At 37.1% G+C, this 19532-nt stretch overlaps 1 protein-coding gene across 2 annotated transcripts in view; it reads right to left on the bottom strand.

Moving 5' to 3' along the window:
- Nucleotides 1-18129, bottom strand: part of ZNF800 (zinc finger protein 800) — a 43955-nt gene extending 25826 nt beyond the window's left edge. Inside the window, exons 1-5 of one of the 2 annotated variants that reach the window (XM_016125965.2) lie at nt 17493-18129; nt 16897-17015; nt 11828-11923; nt 3944-4087; nt 129-1821 (exon numbers count right to left, since the gene is read on the bottom strand). In XM_016125965.2, the coding sequence (XP_015981451.1) occupies nt 129-1821; nt 3944-4087; nt 11828-11923; nt 16897-16984 (2021 nt within the window). In that variant the 5' untranslated portion in view covers nt 16985-17015; nt 17493-18129. The remainder of the gene's footprint in view (nt 1-128; nt 1822-3943; nt 4088-11827; nt 11924-16896; nt 17016-17492) is intronic. The other variant, XM_016125964.2, reaches the window with a different exon arrangement.
- Nucleotides 18130-19532: the final 1403 nt, after the last annotated feature.

Genomic DNA, 19532 nt, shown 5'->3' with positions numbered 1-19532 from the left:
TTCCCACTGCCATAAGATATATGGAAGCAAACATGTGTTAAAATGGAACCAGCTATAAATTATGGTCAAATGATTTTTTTTTTAGTTCGATGGGGGGAAAAAAGCAAAACTCTGTAACTGTTCCTCACCAGACAAGAGCCTTAGATCTTGTACTTCGGCCTTTGGTTTTGTTTCCTTCAGGTGAATTGGAAGCATTTGCCTTATGAGTTTTCTTATGATGTTCAAGATAAGTCTTTTTGGCAAATGCCTTTCCACATTTATTGCATCTGTGAAGAGAAAAGTTTTTTGTGACTTTTACTTCGATACCAACGTCAGCTACTTCATACTTTTTACTAGGAGAGTTAGAAGTGCCATCATGTTTTGAATCGCTATGTTTTGTTTCATCCCTCGAAGGGCCTCTTTTTGCCACTTTATTTAGAACAAAATCAATGGGCTTTTTTATAGCTCTGATCTCCAAACTGGCTGTTATTTTCCCAAGATACCGGGATGACTTTTTATGAACCACAGTTATATGCCGTATCACATCCCGCTTCCGACGAGTTTCGTAAGTGCAAAGAGGACACTTGTAGAATTTAACATAAATGTTATTCCCATCTGTGTGCAACTCAATGTGTTTAGTCAAGTTCTGTTTGGAAGTAAACTGACGTTTACAAAGTTTACAGTAAAGTTGCTTAAAGTCAAAGCCAGCTGAAAGTTTTGGTTTCCTGGTTTTTTGCTGGCCACCTGCAGCAGACGGACTAGTTGATTTAGGGCTTTCGGAGTCTTGTTTAACTTTATTTTTCTGGGCTGCCGGTATGTTCTTTTTTTCATTTGAATGATTTGTTCCCTTTAATTCATTCTGTGGAGAATGGGTAATGGAAGGGGGTGAAGATTCTACAGAATCTGCTGGTTCAACTTTAACTTTTATTTCTGAACTGTTGGCAGTATTATTAGGGCCTTTCTCTCTTTTAGAGTTTGTTCCAGAAAGAGTTATCTTGTGGACAATTTGCATATGTCTTTTAAGCATTATTTGTGAACTATATTTCCTCTTGCAAAGGAGGCATTTGCATGCAGTTAAATTGTATTCAGCCTTTGAAGACGACTTTTGTTTTCGAGTCTTAAAAGATTTTTTAGGAGAAACAGAATCCAGGAACAAAGGTTGCCCAGGCTTTGTTGCTATATCAGGAGTAATTGAATCCCTCCTCAGTCCTCTATGAACTTCATCAAAATGCCTCCTTACATTCGCTTTTGTAGCAAATGATTTACAACATACTGGGCAACTTCTACTTAATGGAACTAGAACATTCTTACTGCGTCCTTTAGAGGATTGGTTTGGATTCTTTCGTGTTTCAATGAACTTTTTCAGTTCTTCCATCTTTTTCTTATGCACTTTCCGAATATGACGACGAACACCTCGTCTGGAATTGAATTCCTTTCTACAAAGACAACATATCAACTGGTGACCGAAATCAGAGTTGTCAGAAGTTTCCAAGTCAGCCTGTGATTCCTGAGGTTGTTCATCAGATGTAGGTACAACTTCATCTGCAATAATCTCAACAGGAGGGGGCTCTACAGTTTCCACCTCTGTATCTGTAACTGGCACTGTCTTAGACTGTTCAGTGCTAGTTTCCTGCATTTGAACTTCAGTTTGTTCAGGAGTACTGCTTGACTCTGTGACTTCAGTAGGATTATCAGTCCTTGAAATATATTGAAACACTGCATTTTGATTCGTTTCTATGGGTTCTAACTTAATAATGTATTCTCGCTTGTCCACACTTGGATATATGGCTTCTAGGAGATCGCTTATGGCTTGGCTTTGTTTGTCGTTTACATCAGGAAGGTCTGGTAAGGAAAAAAACAACATTTTAATCTGAAATAACTGGCCTGCTCTGGCCCTCTAATATTTTTTAATGTATTATGAACCCCTATCTTAAAATTTATTATGTTTCTAGTTGATGTTTATTTTTATAACAGCATTAACTCTTTTCAGTATTTTATGAAGATAAAAACCAGTATTAAACTAAAATTTGCTTCATTTTAAAACCTCATATGGTACACGAATGTTAAGGGATATATGCAACTGAAGAGATACTTCCACTTCTAAGTGCCATTAATATAAAATATATAAGTACATGCATGGGTGTCCAAATGATAAAATATTTCGTATTTTTAGTCTAAAATTTTTAGACTACCAAAGGCAAATCAAAGTTCTCATAACCCAAGATGGAGAAAACAACATGAAAAATGGAACTATATATAAATATGAGGTTTTTTTAGAAAATGACAGCATTCCTATTAACCAAATGCATAATAAATCACCTAGTCTAACTGCATGAAGACATATTAATAGACATGAAGAAAATCTGTATGAAAATACATAAACATGAATAATTTGATATATCAGTATTTGCTAGTCTTAGTCCTATTACCTATTTCCTTAACATGACATAATTCTATTAAAATGAATGATTAAAAACTATAGATTTATTCTAAAAATAGAGCAGTTTTATTTACTTGTGCAGTGATTATATCCTCTATAGGCAACTAAATATTCCCATTGTAACACAGTTGTCTAACACTGGTTATGTCTCCATGTATAACTAAATTCTAATTACAAATATAGCATCAAATCTGCTACCTATTGAGACATCAAGAAATAATTCATTATAGCTCATCTCCTCATCTTCCTTTTTAAAATGGATAAAGCAGTATCTATAAGATAACATTTTCACAAAAGTATTTGTAGAATGACTATTGCCAAGAGTACACAATAATCCAATAAATCCATTTATCTATTTTTCTCTATAAGTCAACTCCATACTAAAAAACAAATATCAGAAAATTCACATTTTCTTTAATTAAATAGTTAAATAGAATGCCTTTAATTTTATAGAATGTCCTTTCATCTATATCTCAATGATAAAAAGAAGTATAGTAAATCTAACAGCAGCAGCAAACTGCCAAACACATAGGAAATTTTCGTTTCATCTGTCCTATAACATGCTTTAAATCGGCTTCACGCTAACAATTAAAGCAGTGCTTATATTTGAAGTTTGCACTTCATTACCATACCAAAAAGGTTAAGTTAAAAAATGTACAAAATCCATAATGCAACTGTAGTATCAAACTGACAAAATAAGTTCTTTATTTTCTAAGTCCACGAAGAGTTAAATCCCTGAACAAGAAATAATGAAAGCAAGCTATCATTAAAATATTTTAGGGAGTTTACAATAGTTCTTTAAAGCAAGAAAATAACGCCATTACATATAATGCTAACTTAAACATACAGGGGCAATACACTTAATTCAACAAACATCTGGTTCCACAAAAGCTAATTTATTAGCCTACTATCTACCCTCATCTATTTCAGATCTTAAGTTAGCACATACTACAGTCTAATTTCTGATAAAATGATTGATCTAAATAAATTTCACTAAGAACAAAACTGAACTTCAAATCAAGACCCAGAAACATCAGAAAGATTAATATTTTTAATGTTCTCCATCATTCCCAAGAAATCAATTCATTTACTCATTCTTTGCTCTATTCCCAACAACCTCATTTACTTAAAGGAATCTAAGTAAATAATCAATCATATCTGGTAACAAGCTATTAAAGAAGAGGAAAAATACCAATACCCCCTCAAGCGTTAATATTTTAACTTACAATAATCATGAATGTAAACTATATGATGCATATTAACATTCAAAAACTATATTTGATATTTTAATACAAATAAATATACTCACAAATCTAACCTCACATATCTTTAGGAAAATCCAAGTGAAAACCACAAATAAGTACCTACTTAAGGAACAGTATAACGTTGAGTCAAATATTTAATTTTATTCTCTATCATTAAATTATCCTTAACTAGACATCCATAATTTAACACAAACACATAGTTGTAGTATAAGAATACTTAATTATAAAATGCATAACTGAATGCATTAATAAAACTTACTGTCATCCATCTGGAGACTTGGTGGGCAGTAGAATTTTTTATGAGTAATTAGATTTGGCAATCCTCTAAAGAGACTGCGGCATAATTTACATTCAAAAATAGTGTCCACATCTTTCAATAAAATATGCTTAAGTTGTTTAGTTCCTAGGGGGGAAAAAAAGAAAAAAAACTTAACACAAAAGATAATATATACTTTTAAACTGGGCAACCACAGTCGACGATCCAAAAGTGCAATTTTACTCTTTAAAAACAAAATACAGACATTGCCAATTTTCTACAGAGTATTCAGCTAAATTCTAAGCAAAAATCCTACTATCATTTGGATATTAATATAGCTAAAACTGATACTCTTTTTCCTAATTCAGTAGCCAGTCAATTCTTGGGATATGCAAACAGTGGTTCCAATACCTGTTTGAGCATTACAATGACCTGAGAATATAGATGTATGTGATCCACCTCTAGAGACTGATTCTATAGATTTGGAATAGGACAGAAGAATTAAATGTCCCCATTCTGCAATAAGAAGTGAACATGGAGATTTGTACCACATTTTCCCCAATTCCTTAAAGAAGGCCAAAATTGTGTCACAGGGTTGTCTGTGACTTTTCTTTTTAAACTCAGCTCAAATTACTTCAGGTTCTGGGCCAATATAAGTAGAGAATCCTTGTCCATAATTTTGAATTTTGCTTAGGCCTCTTAACACCGCTATAAATTTATTCAAAACTTTTATCCTTCAAAAACTTACCCAAATTGCAATTAATTAAATATTGGCATAGTTACAAGTTTAAAGCCACTAGATAATAAACTCCAAAGAGGCCAAGACCAAGTCTATATTATTTATGACTACAAAGTGTTTAGCTCTAATAATGCTCAATAAATATTCATTGAAAAAATGCCAGTGATCTAGGGAATCTAGGCATTGTGACAAAAGATCGAAAGACAGAGAAAAAATAAATGGCAACAGCATCTGATCTTTAAATTAAAACATCCACCAGGAATAAAACACAAATGGAAAGTCTTTTGGTGCTCCTTCCTACAGGTCTTTGCCACAGGTAAATTGACAAAATTGATCTGCAATGCTCTACTAATTAAGGAGCCTTTAGAGCTTCCTCAAATACAAACATATGGTAACAATACTGCATTAAGTTAAAGAAAAAAAAAGTGTCCTGAAAATATTTTTAAGACTATCTAGGTGCAAAGTGTTCTGTCATTCAACAAGCATTTGACTATTAAGCTCTGGGACAACCAAATAAACACAATCTTAGTAGAATTAATACTGGAGGGTCCATAAAAATTAAATATTTCTGATTCGATCTTCTACAATCTGTTTACATTTAATTTTTGCATTAATCATCATTTTGCATTTTATCACCATTCTGAATACAAGCCAGCCCTCAAAATTCTATTGCAAAAGATTACCAGGTTTTCAGAACTTCACCATGTCTTTAGAGATTCCAATTCTGATAGCTGTGTGACCTTAAAGAGCTGTATAATCTTTGCACTTTGGTTTACCCATCTTGTAAAATGAACAAACCAAACCTATGTTGGAGAATTATGAAAGAAAATATGAACCTAAGTCCCCCAAAATTAAATTATACATCTAGGTTTCCACTGGGAAAAAAAGTATGTATAATGAAATAATTTCCACCATTTCCCGAATCCAAGTCAGTGCTTACCATATTACCACTAAATCAGAAAATATAAATTTAAAAAGATTCAGAAGATAGCTTGGGTATTACTCTTTATGTAAAAGTAAATTCACATAAATATGTACACACACGTTATTTGTGTAGTCCATTTCATATTACAGAATTTACTGGCAATAAACTGCTCATATATTTATAGTTCACAGTTAACCTCATAAGTGATTGACAAACTGTAAGAGGTAGACTCATGGTAAAAATACTTAGATAAACCTCTAACTTATCTACTTAAAGTTCTCAGGAAGTGTACCTGAGTGTATTAGTAGCAGGAAGAAAACAGGAAATTTCTGCACTCTTCAATTTTAAATTAAAAGACATGCAGGACCTATACTAAAGATTCAATTCTGCCTTAAATATAGTCAAAAAGAACTGAAGAGGGACACAAAAATAATCTGAACTAGGTTAACTTAAAAATTGAACTGAAGAATTAAGTAAAAAGTACATGAGGTTATACATAAAAACCAAGTTACTTGTAAAAATATAAGACCACATCCCTAAATCAGATATATCACTTTGTCTTACCAGGTTCTCTCAATCAACCATAAAAATATATATATACATATATCAATTTCTTGTATATATTCCTAGTTATAGAGTTACAGAGTTATAACTCTATCGAGTTATAGAGTTCAGTATATTCAGTAGAAAATGCCCAATAATCATCCAAAAAAATAAAGGTATTTGATTCTAACCCTGGCTGATCAATCTTATTTATCGATCACAAATGCTACCCATCCCCACCCCCACCTACAAACACACACACACACACACACACACACACACACACACACACACGCACAGCTGTGTTGATCCAGCCAGGCACAACAAAACAAATGTCTTTCAGATCTATGGATTCATCACACTCTATTTCTCTCTCACTTTTCAGGCCTTCGCCTGTTTTCTTTTCTTTTTTTTTTTTTTTGGCCTCGATGTTTATAATCCTTCAGATCCCAGGTTAGATGTCACTTCTTCCAGAAAGCCTTCTCTGACCCAGTCTGTTTTTTCGGTTAAGAATTCTTCCCTATATTCCCAGCACCCTATACATCTATACTATATTATCCCACTATCTTGTAATTACGTTTCTGTGTCCCCATTGAACTGGACGCTCTACGAGGATAGAGAAGATATCTTTAATACTCACCACTATATTCCCAGCCCTCAGGACCATGCCCGATTGACTTTCTTTAAATGACATATTGAAGAGGTATCTCTATGTTTTAAGAAAATCTTCTCTATAAATAAAATTTTTTTCTAGTCTATGTAAAGTCGACTGGGAAGTCAAAAAAATGTGCCTGAAAGATTTTCTATTATACATTTTACAAATGAGAAAAATAAGGTGCCCTCTATTCCATAAATACAGACAATAAAAGTTTTTCCCTCAGTTACTTTCAGTAGGCACTAAAGGTTTTATTATTTTTCCTATGGGGACATAATAAATTTATTCTAATCAGCTACTCTTTTCTGATTGTTTTGCTCACTAATAATCAGACAGCTTCTGTCAACAGCTAAAACTTTCGGTCACCTGAGACAACAGACATGGTCATCTAGACAGCAACGTCAAGTTCTTCCACAGCTCTTGATCTTGAGAAAGAGAGAGCCATGCTGCCTTACTCCTAATAATTCCTTCTCCTCTCTTTCTTACCTTAAATATCTTAGAAATCACCACATACTGCTTAAACAGACCATCAATCAGTATTAATCCAAAAAACCAGCCCTCCAAAGGGTAAGGTTTTTGATGCCTAGAAATTAATTTGTGAATATTTCAGATTCTCACATAATAGATGTTCAATAAAAATCAGTTAAACCTCAAGGGTTTATCTTGTGCTATTCCTTCATGCCAAATACACTGTATGCACTGAAAATGTTTAAAAGACTTTTCCAATGGGAATCACTATTCAATTTTATATTGGGTTGGGTGGCTATCACTCTGCATGACATAATATTAATCCTAACTCTTTTACACTAGACAAAGGTAAGCTTTCAGTTTTTTTTCTTAATATACTGGAATGCTGGTCAAGGACAATTTTAAGTTGTGGCAGTAATCATTTTTAAATGGTATACTGTTTGCTTTATTGTTGACTCACACATGAGCTATTTTCTTTAGGAAGACTGTTTAACCACAATATCATCCCAACGTTGCAAGCAAATCTATAATTCCTGTCAAGCCTCCTGAGTTCCATGACAAGTATCAAAAAAATTTCTAACTGATCATCCCTTCCCATAAGTACTTAAAGTTAAAAGTAGCAAAACTTAAGAAAATTAAAATTATCTTAAAACCACCACCTGCAAGGATTGGTGAAAAAAATTACTTGGTTCATTATGAAACACTGCCACATAACTACAATAAATTTACAAGTAGAATAAAACTTTGTCGTCTACTTGTTGAATCTTTTAGATTAGTTTAGCAAATATTTATTGAACACCCGTTAAATACCAGGTACACTATTACTCACTAGAGACATGGAAGTGAAGGGTATGATCTGTGTCCCTGAGAAATTCCCAGACTAATATAAATGGCTGCTCTCCTGGAAGTACAGCCCCAAATGGCATGCTTTGAAGATTAATAAATCAAACAAACAAATCTATATTTTTCTTATTCATCTGAAAAATATCTAGTCCAATTTTAAATTTCCTACAATTGCTATATAACAACCACTCAAAAAATCTATCATATAGTAATATGGCACTCTCTTATGTATCTCTGATAAATCATAATTACATCCTAGGCTTCTGCTTACAGAATCAGAACTAAGGGGTCACCACCCAGTCACAGATTACACTAACTGATATTAATGTTTTTTAAAGCAGTAAAAACAAACAAGCAAGAACACAAAACTTCTTCTAAGACGTTAAATGACTAAACCTAAATTTAGGAAGATGATGATAATACCAATCACCCTACAAAGCTAATTCTCATTTTCACTATAATTTATTCCTACCTAAAACTAAAAAGATGCTGTTCCTTGTAGTATATTCTACAGGTAGAATCTTTTTTCTGTAATATTATATATTGTCTTTTTACAATATTATATATTTTAAGAATTCAAGAAAAAGTTGTCACTTCATATTAAAGACCAGTTTTGAATACCGGACAAAATGATTATTATCCCTCTCTTCCCTCCATTTTTCTCTTTTTACCCTTAGGGAAATCCACAGCTCCTCTGCCTCTACCAAAGTGTGAGTACACCTTTTTTTGTTATTTAAACTTTTGTTTCAGTTTGGGGAGAAAGGTCAGAACGGAAGTACGTTAAAATAAAAGTGTAACTAGAGAGGAGGGAAATTTGAAGACACCAAGTCACAGATGTGATCCTAGAAGGACTAACACAGCTAAGGCAAGGCTCCAGGTTAGGGCAGGGCACAGAGTCAGGGATTCAGAACAAAAGGCATGTCTCAAGTCACCCAACCACCAGGGATTTCAGAGCACAAAATCTGTAGGTAGGGGCAAAACAGGCAGTTTTCTAAAAAAAAAAAAAAAAAAAAAAAACATCTACCTATGGCCTAATGTCAAACAACAGTGGAATGTACTGCTAATGAAGCGAAGACACAGAGCAAGTAGGCAGTCAGCTACCATTTGTATTCGGAAGAAAACGCGGGATATGTGCTCCTATATGTATGGAAGGTCTCCGGAAGAAGACACAAACATGTAGCAGTAAACTTATTTTTGTATCTCTCTTTGTATCTCTTTATTTTTTAAAAACTACATATATCGCTTATTCCAAAAAAGAAAAATCTTTTGAAATTAATTTACAGGTCAAGCAGACAGAAATAAAGAGATATCAGAGGTGAAGAAGTTGGTAATTTAAAGCCAAGAAAACAGGCCAGAACAAAAGCTGAAGTGTGAGGCAAAGAGAATGGGTCAAAACCTGTCAAGCAGTCGGTACTATACTCATGGGGCTGGTGGACCTAAAAAAAAATGAGTCAACTCCTTCCTCAGCTTTTTATGAACTTTCAGCTTGGGCAGCAATTAATACCAGGTTGTAGACAGCCCAGGGTAGGCAGAAGGTAAGTCACTTAAACAAAGATGATACAGTAGCTGAAGACACCCGTCTAAGCTTGAAGATAAAGGTAGATATCCTAACACATTTCTACTGCCCAACCTGACTTAGCCTCTGTAGGTTAACAAGAACAAAAGTATGGACATTAGAGTTCTCCCTGCAAATATCTGTCAGATAACACAACCAGGATAGTTCTTTAAATGCAATGTGTATGACCAAGCTCCAATGGAAAGAGCCTAGCAGAGTTGAGATATTGAAGGGAGGCTTGGGAGTAGAGTGGGACTGGACAGAACTTAAGAGTCTCTGAGTGGGAAGCAATCATAGTCCCTAAGTCATGCAGCCCCAAATCTCCATCTTGTCCTCCAAAAGTTTACATTAGCCACAGCTTGAATACCTCAGTGCTAAAGAGCAACCTGAGTAGACTCTAGATTATCCAGCTAACTCTGAAGGCAAATTTGCTGGGGACATTTAAAAAATATATACTACCCATATCACAGTCTCTTTTCTTTAGCTTAGATAATAAATGGCAAACACAAAAGAACAAATATGATCACAGTACAATAAAGAAACAAATAATTTCATTTTTAAATATTCATCTTTCAAAGTTAAAAAATATATAGATTTTTGAGTATAGAACCATGTTGAAATGGTATTTTTTATAAGGCAAAACATTTCTGAATGAACCAATTCTAACTTCTTAAACAACACTACAAACTGAAGCAGTAGAAAATAACCTTAATTACATATTACGAATTTTTAAAAAGGACTATTATTAAATGTGAAAAAGTTATTACCTTCATGTCCATGATGAGAGAAAGAAAAAGAAATTTTATCTCTACTCTAAAAGCAGCTAACAGAAACTCTTACTACAAACAGAAACTAACCATTCTTCTCCTATGCCAGAAATACATTTGTATACAATTCCTAATAACTAAAATTTTAATTGCATTTACTATAGAAGAATCTGGCCTATCAGTTATTTCTGTTAACGAAGGACAAGTATAAAAATTAAAAAACCACCACCGCCACCCTAAAATAGGTTATGCCACCAGCCAACATGAGCCCAGGCATATGGTATACACTAAAGACTTACTGAATTAAATAATACATAAAAGCAATGCCATGAGGACTACAGGTGAAAAGTCTAAGAAATGGATCTTAGAGAGTCAGAAAAAAAAACTTTTTTAGATTTAAGAACAATTTATTTCTTAGAATCCTAAAATAAACCAAATATATGCTATTTCCATTTACATTTTAAAAACAAGCACCTCAAAAATTTCTCGATACAAAACGTGGTTCCATATAAGTTTTTCCCTTTGAATCTCAGAAATTTTTCTTTAAGAAAGTAAGCTTTAAAAGAGTAACAAAAGATAGTCTAATCCTTTAAGTGCCTATCAGTTAGATGTCCATCAGTCATGGGTGTTTGCTCGTTCTTATTTGGTTCAATAGTGTGCATGTCAGAGAAGTCAAATCTACAAGAGGTAGACAAGTGGATCATAAGAACCACAGCACCTTAAGATCTTAGTGATAACACAGGAGTGCTAACAGCTCTCAATCATGCGTATTTAGTAAGCAATACCTATTTCAAAGCACTGAATTGCAACTGTACAAATACACTTATTATATATAATTATAATAACCTACTGAAAAAAAACTAAACGAATGTATCTGAAGATACTGGGGCTGGAATAAGTCTTTTTTCTATCTTGTGCTCTATTAAAGATATTGAAACTCCAGAAACTTCAGGGTTAGGCAAAGAGTGAGACACAGAGATGATAAAGTAATCAATCCAGAACAAGTAACATCTCCAACACTCTGAGTAAATAATCTACTCTGCCAAAGTTTATAAAGAGCCAGTATAATTTACCACTGCCCTTTAAAGTTTATAAAAAAACATGCCAAAAAGTAACAAGGACTCTTTAAGAGAAACAGGCACTTTATCAGCAAACATACCATATGTTTCTTTAAACCATACTGTTTATCTTTAAATTAATATATAGTACTGAAAAAGAATCTCTAGATTAAGTCAATATTTATTAAACACTTTTTAAAAATTATGACATTAAACATATTCCATTAAAGAATCAATGTATACATTTTAATTCTCTTAAATTATTTCTAAAGATTTCTAGGTAGTTTTTAGCTACTATTTGAAGATTGAAAAATACAACCTAAAACATTCATACCTGATCGAAAGCACTCAATTATTTGTTGAATACCAGATTTGGATGTCTGTAGTGGTTGCTGTAACAAAGGAGCATCTCCGGGTTCCAGGATATAAACTACATGAAAGACAAATACCCACCCCAATCCCCACAAAAAAGGGTTATTTAAATTATTTACTCTTGAAGTAAAACAATGTTTTGTTACAATCATGTAAATAACAAGCACACCTGTATACATTTCACCATCATCTTTACAAGGCAAAATGAATAATGGGGAAAAATAATAAAAAGTTTCTTCGATTCAAGGCTAAAATAAGGCTACTTAAGGCAAGATAGTGTTTAAATGCAAAGATCTTCTGAATATGTATTATTCAGTACATATCTGTCATGTTTGCCTTTTTGTTTTCCTTAAAGAGGAACCACTATATTTAACCAAAATTCTAGGGCAATGATGGCCTAGCTGCATCTCATAAACCATTCCAAAACCTTCTGGACAATCTAGTACAGCTCTCTGGGCAATTATGAAAGCAAAACTTAAAAACCACTGCCTAAGGAAAGAACTGGTCCAGTGCACAATGACAGATGTACAAGAATGTTCACTACAGCATTGTAAATAACTGAAAAAAAGTTCAAACAACTTAAAAGTCTCCCCTAAGGACCCAGACTAAATAAGCTATGAAATATCCATATAACGGAATCTCTGATGGCTGTCAGAAAGCATGAGCTAGAGCTACATATGCTGACAACCAAAGATGTCAATAATGATTGTCAAGCAACAAAAACAGGTTATAGAATCTGATTTCATTTATATTAATATAAGTTAGTATATTTCAATAAATACAGAAAGAAATTTAACGTATATTTCTATACATGTATAAATGTTAATATAAAGTCTAATGGGATATCAATAAAACTTATAAAATATTCTGTCAAGGTGGGTTTACACAGGCAATTTTCACTCTCTGCCTCACAATTCACTAGTACTGCAGAGCCAGGGCTTTTAGAAGTGTGCATTTTTATAAGTAAAAATATTTGTTTTAAATAAATACCTTCATTGTCATATACAGAGCTCTAGATCATCCCTGCTTTCCAGAATTCTCAAATTGGCAAAATAAGTATGCAATAAATTAGATTACAGTAATAGGAAATAAGGTGACTGAAAAGGGAAACTGAGTTTTCCATCAGATATCAAATAGAGGTAGTCATGGTGGAGAAAAACCAGCCACTTCAGTGACCTCTTGTTTCAATATGCTGTACTGTTCCGCTCAACTATTACCATCTTAACCCGGGCCCATCTGCTCAGGGTGAGGAGACAGGGAGGGTTCCTTCAGTAATGTGTGCTGCTGCTGCTTCACAGCTGGGCTTGGAAAGCATTTAGCTTTCTGAAAGGGGACTAAAGCCTGCTGTGCTATGTATACAGACCCAGCCTTAGATTCTCTTTTGGGCTCCGAGACCTTTGTTCGGTGTACACATATGGGAGGACTATATCTCAGAACCAAGTCATCTGATTAAGCAAAAATTTTCCTAATTTTAAGAGATATTTTAGGAGTATTTTAAATAAATTCAGAACATACAGGCACAACTCATTTCGAGAACGTCTGACATTGGCCCTAACTGCAGTGATTAACACTCCAGACCTGGACTGACTGCATTAAAATCTGTGATCTCGTCTCATCTCCAAAATGGGGATAATAAAAGTACCTCGATCATAGGATTATGTAAGGATTAAATTAGCTAATGCATGTAAACTGGTTAAAACAGAGCCTGGGATATAGTAAGTGTTCAATAAATGTTCTATCACCATCACCATCATAATCACCACCACTACCACAACCACCATCGACGTGTACAAAGCAACTGCTTTCCTGACACTAAAAGAATAAAATCTTTTCAAAACCGAAAGCGGAACTCAACTCCTTACAGATACAACAGCATAAGTTTGTAAATAGATTGATGCTACCATTTATTTGGATTAGATGGATCTCTTTCCAGTATTTGTACATTACAGCTGGTAACTGTACAAAAACAATAACTACAAAAGAGAAGGTGGAAATTATACAATTGTAAAGAGTTAAGAGCTTCAAGATCTGGTTCTGTAAGTAACAATTCTAGAAAGGGAGAATGAAAAAACAATAGTGAATAAAGCGGGGATAAAGGACAAAATGAAAACTTCTCCTTAGAGCGTCCTTATTTAGGTCTACCTACTCTCCAGAAAACTTTCTATAATACACCAACTTCTACTACCACATTATAAAGCTCTAGCTTTATAATCTGATTATAAAGCTTAAGCTAAATTTTGTTACCCATCACCTTCAAAGACTGCTACCACTAGATGCACAGATATTCTGAAATACCATTCAAAACAACCCCAGGGTTAGTTTAGTTATGCACAGACACGTCCACTACGTTTAAGAAGTTAGTCTTTCTTCATTTGAAAACATACTCTCGACACTAAAAAACTTTAGGTATTAATATTTTATAAAATTTACTCTTACATATCCTATCATCCCTCCCAAGATCAGATTACATGACTAGAGGAACACAAAACAAAAAACAAAACAAAACGAAATTGCATCTACCTCCAACCAAAAAACCCAAACCCTCAGAGGTTAATATTTTTCTTTACGTCCTTCCAAGAACACAATTCTTGAATAAAATACTTAACTTTTGTAAGTCTCTCTCTTGCCTTAAAACAAAACCCTTAAAAGATCTTCCTACTTACACTGTCTGGGATTTGCTTACAAATAATATGGGGTTGGGGAGAAGGGAATTGTAGGGAGCGGAGAACAGAGATGCAAAGAAATTATCTATGTATTGATAACTATTGGGAGTTGTGTCGCAGTTACATCAGGTTCCGCATGCCATTCTCCTTACTTCTGACTATTTGAAAACTTCTATAACAAAAAACATTCTTAATACATAACTAAGATGATACTTTACATACACTGACAGGTTTATAATACCACTTTTCACTACAAATTGACCATCCTAGCAAAGCCTCAAGAACACACTGCTCTCATCCAAGGAACTCTCACTATTCAGAATCCAAACCAGGATAGACCTCTCAGAAGAGCCCATTAAAAGAATTTCCCAAACATCATGTCATATTCTTCTATTGTAATACATTCCTCTCTGTAGTGAAAACATCCTCCCACTCAGCACCAACCTTCCTCTGAAATGACAATTAACTACCTTGTAAGTTAACAAACTTCTAGCTTTCCACTGAACAAAATGCTTACAAAGTGTTTAATTCTCGCTAAGAACGCAAAGAAACATTACTTTTGACCTGACAGTATGAAAAATAAACTGCATGAAAAGTTTATGGTAAAAGAAAGTTGAAATTAAAATTATTGCTACTTATCTGATGTCTTGTTAACGGGGTTGAAAAAAGAATCAAAAACAGTTCCAATACATATTAAAAAGTTCAACTCTAGAAAACATCTTTAAAAAGACATTAAGTCTCCAGAAAACTTTGATTACCAGAATACACTGAATAAGGTATGGTCACTTTATGTCTATTTGTTTATGTCTATCTCTTCCCACTCAAAAGTTCTATGAGGGAATGACCTTGTGTTTTGTTCACCACTTATATCCCCATTGCCCCAGACAGTGCCTAGCACCTAACAGGTACACAACAATAATTTGTCAAAAAAATGAATGAATAAGCTTCTTCCTAAATGAGTTCATTAATTAATTCAATCTAAATGACTTTAAGTGTTGTCAGAAAAAAACTGGAATAAAAGGTCAACAGAACAGAAGTAAAAAAGGCATACACAGCCTTCTACTTCAAAATTAGCAAACTCCAATCAACGTTAGGTAAAACGACTGATATATCTTCACTTTAATTACACAAAATATGCAGTGTAAAAGGATGCTGAAAGTTAGACAGGTAAGGGGGCAGCTAAACAGAAAGTGGATCCCATCTTGGGATTACCTGTTGTATTAGCAGCCACGAGTTATTACTAATTTTCAGCAAATCAGTGGGGATAGGGTCATAGTATAAATTTTATTCTCGGGTGTACCAAAGTTTTCTGAAAATGGAAGTTCTTCCCCTATACCATCACCAGTTTTTCCCATTAAGCTAAAGAGAACTCTACTTAAAATAAACTCTACTGTGATAAAACTTAGTACAATAGGTATACATAGAGGTACACTACGACCTGCAGTTAAAAATACCCCAAACAAAAGCAAGCAAAAGTATAAAAAGTCCTGATAACTTTTAGGTCAAAAATAATGATAAATATCTGCCTTTAACTAGAAGGAAAAAAAACTAAACCTATATTTGGCTTAATGGTAGTATGTATTCAGTGATTCTCTTTTAAGTTGTACCTGATTGCAACAAAGCACATCAAATTTCTATGAAAAACTATCGATGGTTTACATACCACACTTATCAGAGTTTCTTCACATTCCTCATGAGACTTCAAAAAGCAACTTTTTCATTTCATAAATTCAACTTTAAAAAGTTCCATTGAATAAAATATGCTGAAAATACATATTCCATCTAATCAAAAGTGTTTGTTTTTGTTTTGTTGTTGTTGTTTTGCCATAGAGTACATTCTGTCCAAGAAATTTTTTAAAAAGTTGCCCTGGGCAAAACTTGTTTCTCTCAACAAGTTGAGTTCAACAAACCTGTTTTTAGCCCAAACTTAACTCATTTTTAGGCTTTAAAATGCTATTCTCTGATAAAAATAAGAGACTTGAGTTTTTCCAAGTGTAAATGAAACAGCTTTCATGAAGGCGAATGGTAATATTCTACTACCTGTTTTTCCTTTCTCTTTAGCTTTAAACATTTTCAGAGCATAGGGGTACACTATTAACTGCAAGCTACCTCGAAAAAGGGAAAAGGGGTTGAGTGATTAATCTTGCGGAAAAGATTTAAGGTGACACTTGCAGTACTTTTTTCAAGGGATCAGGCAGGGCAGATCTCTTTATTTGTACAAGCATTTAACTTCATAACTGGTTTGATGCTAGGTAAATTATAGCCTGCTTACTTAGGAATGACTTCTTGGGCAGGAGGAAAAGAACACAAAAAGGAAACAGAAGGCAGACTGGCTCTGATCGAGGGCAAACTGAAGAAAGGGGTATACCTGGTTCACAGCATCCGTGATGATGGTGGTCAGTCTGACAGTATTTGTCCCTTAAAGGCATTTTCAGTGGGCGCGACCTACTTTCCATTCACTGTAAGAAGCTCTTCATTGCGGCTTGGCTGTTGAAAGAAGCACAAACCCGTCACGCACCCTGAACTTCCTGGGGGGGCTCTGGATCATTTTCCAGCTATGTCCCCTTTACGCGCCCTCCGCTGTCCCTCCACCGGCCTGCACCTTTTTCTGAAACTGAAAAACAGAAAAACGCACGAAGGCTTCTCCAGCCCAGACACTCGCACAGGTTCATTGCCCTACCCGGAAACGCAGCCTTGGGCGCGCAGCGCAGGACGAGGGCCTGGCCGGCTGCGCAGGCGACGGCCGCCTGGCTGTCCCGGGCGGGCGCGCGCGGGGACGGAGGCGCGGAGCGCGGCGGCCACGGCCGGCGCCGGGGCCCGCGGGGCGGCCGAGCGGGGGGCGCGGCGGCAGGGGCGGCCGAGATGCGGCTCCCCGGCGGCCGGCCCACGACCTCCCGCCACGCACGTGCGCTGGGGTCTCCCCGGCGGAACCCCTGTCCCCACAACCAAGTGCGCCCAACTTACTTAACTCCAAGGGCGGGCCGGCGGGCAGGCGGAAGGAAGGAAGGCCGGGCGGCCGCGGGGACAGCCTGGCGTAGGAGGTGGCTTCGGGCCCCACCTGGCGCGGCCTCGGCGGACCACGCGAAGGGAACCGGGGTTCGGGCCCGACGCGCTCCCAAAGAGTCCCCGCCGGCGCTGACGCGGAAGCGCCACAGCTCACCACGTCCCTCCGCGGCCCGAGGCGACGGCGGCGGCGGCTCACGGCGTCCCTCCGCGCTGTGGGGCTGGCGGGCGGGCGGCGCGCGGGCGCAGGCAGTTGACAGGAGGAACCGCCCCGCGGCAGCCGCCGCCGCCACCGAAGGAGCCGGAACCGGAGCGGGCAAGACCAGAGGCGCCTCTCACCGGGGCAACGGCTGCCGCCGAAGCCCGGCTCCCCCCGGCAGCGCTCCACCTGCAACGGTCCCTCAGGCTTTTGGAGAGGGGTGGGACGAATGGGGTTCTCCCCCCACCTTGGGCTTTTTTTGGTAGTTGCTGTTTCAGGAAACTTTATTAAGTCAGTCCCTCTCTGTCTCCCCCTCTCCGAAGAGCCTGAGCTACCGCTGTCGAGTGGGTACGAAGGGGGAAGCAGAGACTCTCCGGCAACGACAGGGAGAGACTGACTGACCCCGGACGGAGATGGGCGAGGGCAGGAAGTGACAAGCTCTCGGAGAGGGTGGGGGGAGTGTGGCCGGCACGCCCGGGAGCGCCGCGCGCATGCGCCCGGCCCGGCGCCCCCGCTTGTTTGGAGGCGACTCGCCGCGGCCCGGCGCGGGAGGGAGCAGTGGCGGGTGGCGCAGGGGCTGCGGCCCCGGTATCCCGCGGGCATCTCGCCCGCGCATCCTCCCGCGGGCTGATGGAGAGCCGAAGCTGTGCGCTGTGCGCTGCGCGCTGCGCGCGCGGAGAGGAGCGAGGCCCTGGCGCGTCATTTGCGCCCGGAGACGGGCTGCTCGGCAACCAAACTGTTGCTATCGCTTTTCTCTTTTCCGTGGAACTGAAACTGAAGGAGGGTTGGGAAAGCACGGGAAAGAACTGCTGGGAGAGGCTTGGCAGAAGTCTAAGCCGTGAGAGGTGCTGATCCCGAGAAGGTGGTGGGTGCATTTAAGTAGTAAACGTCGAACTTTTTTTTTTCACCCAACGTTTTCCGTAGTGTGCCTCTCAGAACTTAGGAGTTTTTATCAGGTCCCTGGGCTGAAAACAATCTAGTGGTAGAAGATGGGTATTGATTCCAGCAGCGCTGCGCTTTGAACCTGAAAGTGAAGTTGGGTCACGTGGGAATACTCACGTTCCCTCCTCTCCGGCACCTGCGCCCTGCTTGGAAAATCCCCGAAGATCGAAGATCGCTGTCGTCCGTCAAATTCAGCAAACCCGTGTGCCGCTTCTTGGAGGCAGGAAAGCCACCTCCTCTACCTTCTTCTGTCCAACTCCTAGAACGGAAATCTTCAAGAAGTAGATATGTGCCAGGAAATTTCAAGGAAGAAAAAGCCCATTCGCTTTGTTTATCCTCCGCCACAAGAACCCCTGAAAACCTTCGCAGTTGTCCAAGACCAGTTTTGTGGGTCCTGAAAAAACAAAGCTTAGGCTCGCTGTGCGTTTTGGAAGAGTAAACAAGTGACTAAAATTCATTTTCAAAATCCAAAAGAAAGTTTGCAGTAGGTCCAGTAATTGACAAATTTGTTATTGTGGAAATATCGATTGATGCATTTGCATAGATCTTGGGGAAAATTAGCAGCTTGATTATGGGGGTGACACGAAAAGGATGGAAAAAGGAACTTTTTCAAAGGAATTCTACAGACTGTAAATTTCACACACTAACCAGTCATTTAACTAGTATGTTTGATTTTTTTTTCTGTCCCATTGTCAAGAAGCATCACACAACATCAAACTTAATGAAATGCCACAATTTATGAATCAATGTAAAATAAATTATGATACATTCATGTGAAGATGTTATGTAGCCTATAAAAATCACATTTTGGCTAACATTTAATTGTATGCAATATGCTTAATCAAAAAAAAGTTTAATCT

The sequence above is a fragment of the Rousettus aegyptiacus genome, unplaced genomic scaffold (genome assembly GCF_014176215.1).
Source record: "Rousettus aegyptiacus isolate mRouAeg1 unplaced genomic scaffold, mRouAeg1.p scaffold_m13_p_13, whole genome shotgun sequence".
NCBI classification, from domain to species: Eukaryota; Metazoa; Chordata; class Mammalia; order Chiroptera; family Pteropodidae; genus Rousettus; species Rousettus aegyptiacus.
Note: the sequence above shows the minus strand (reverse complement) of the source record. Positions and strands in the feature narration are given on the sequence as shown.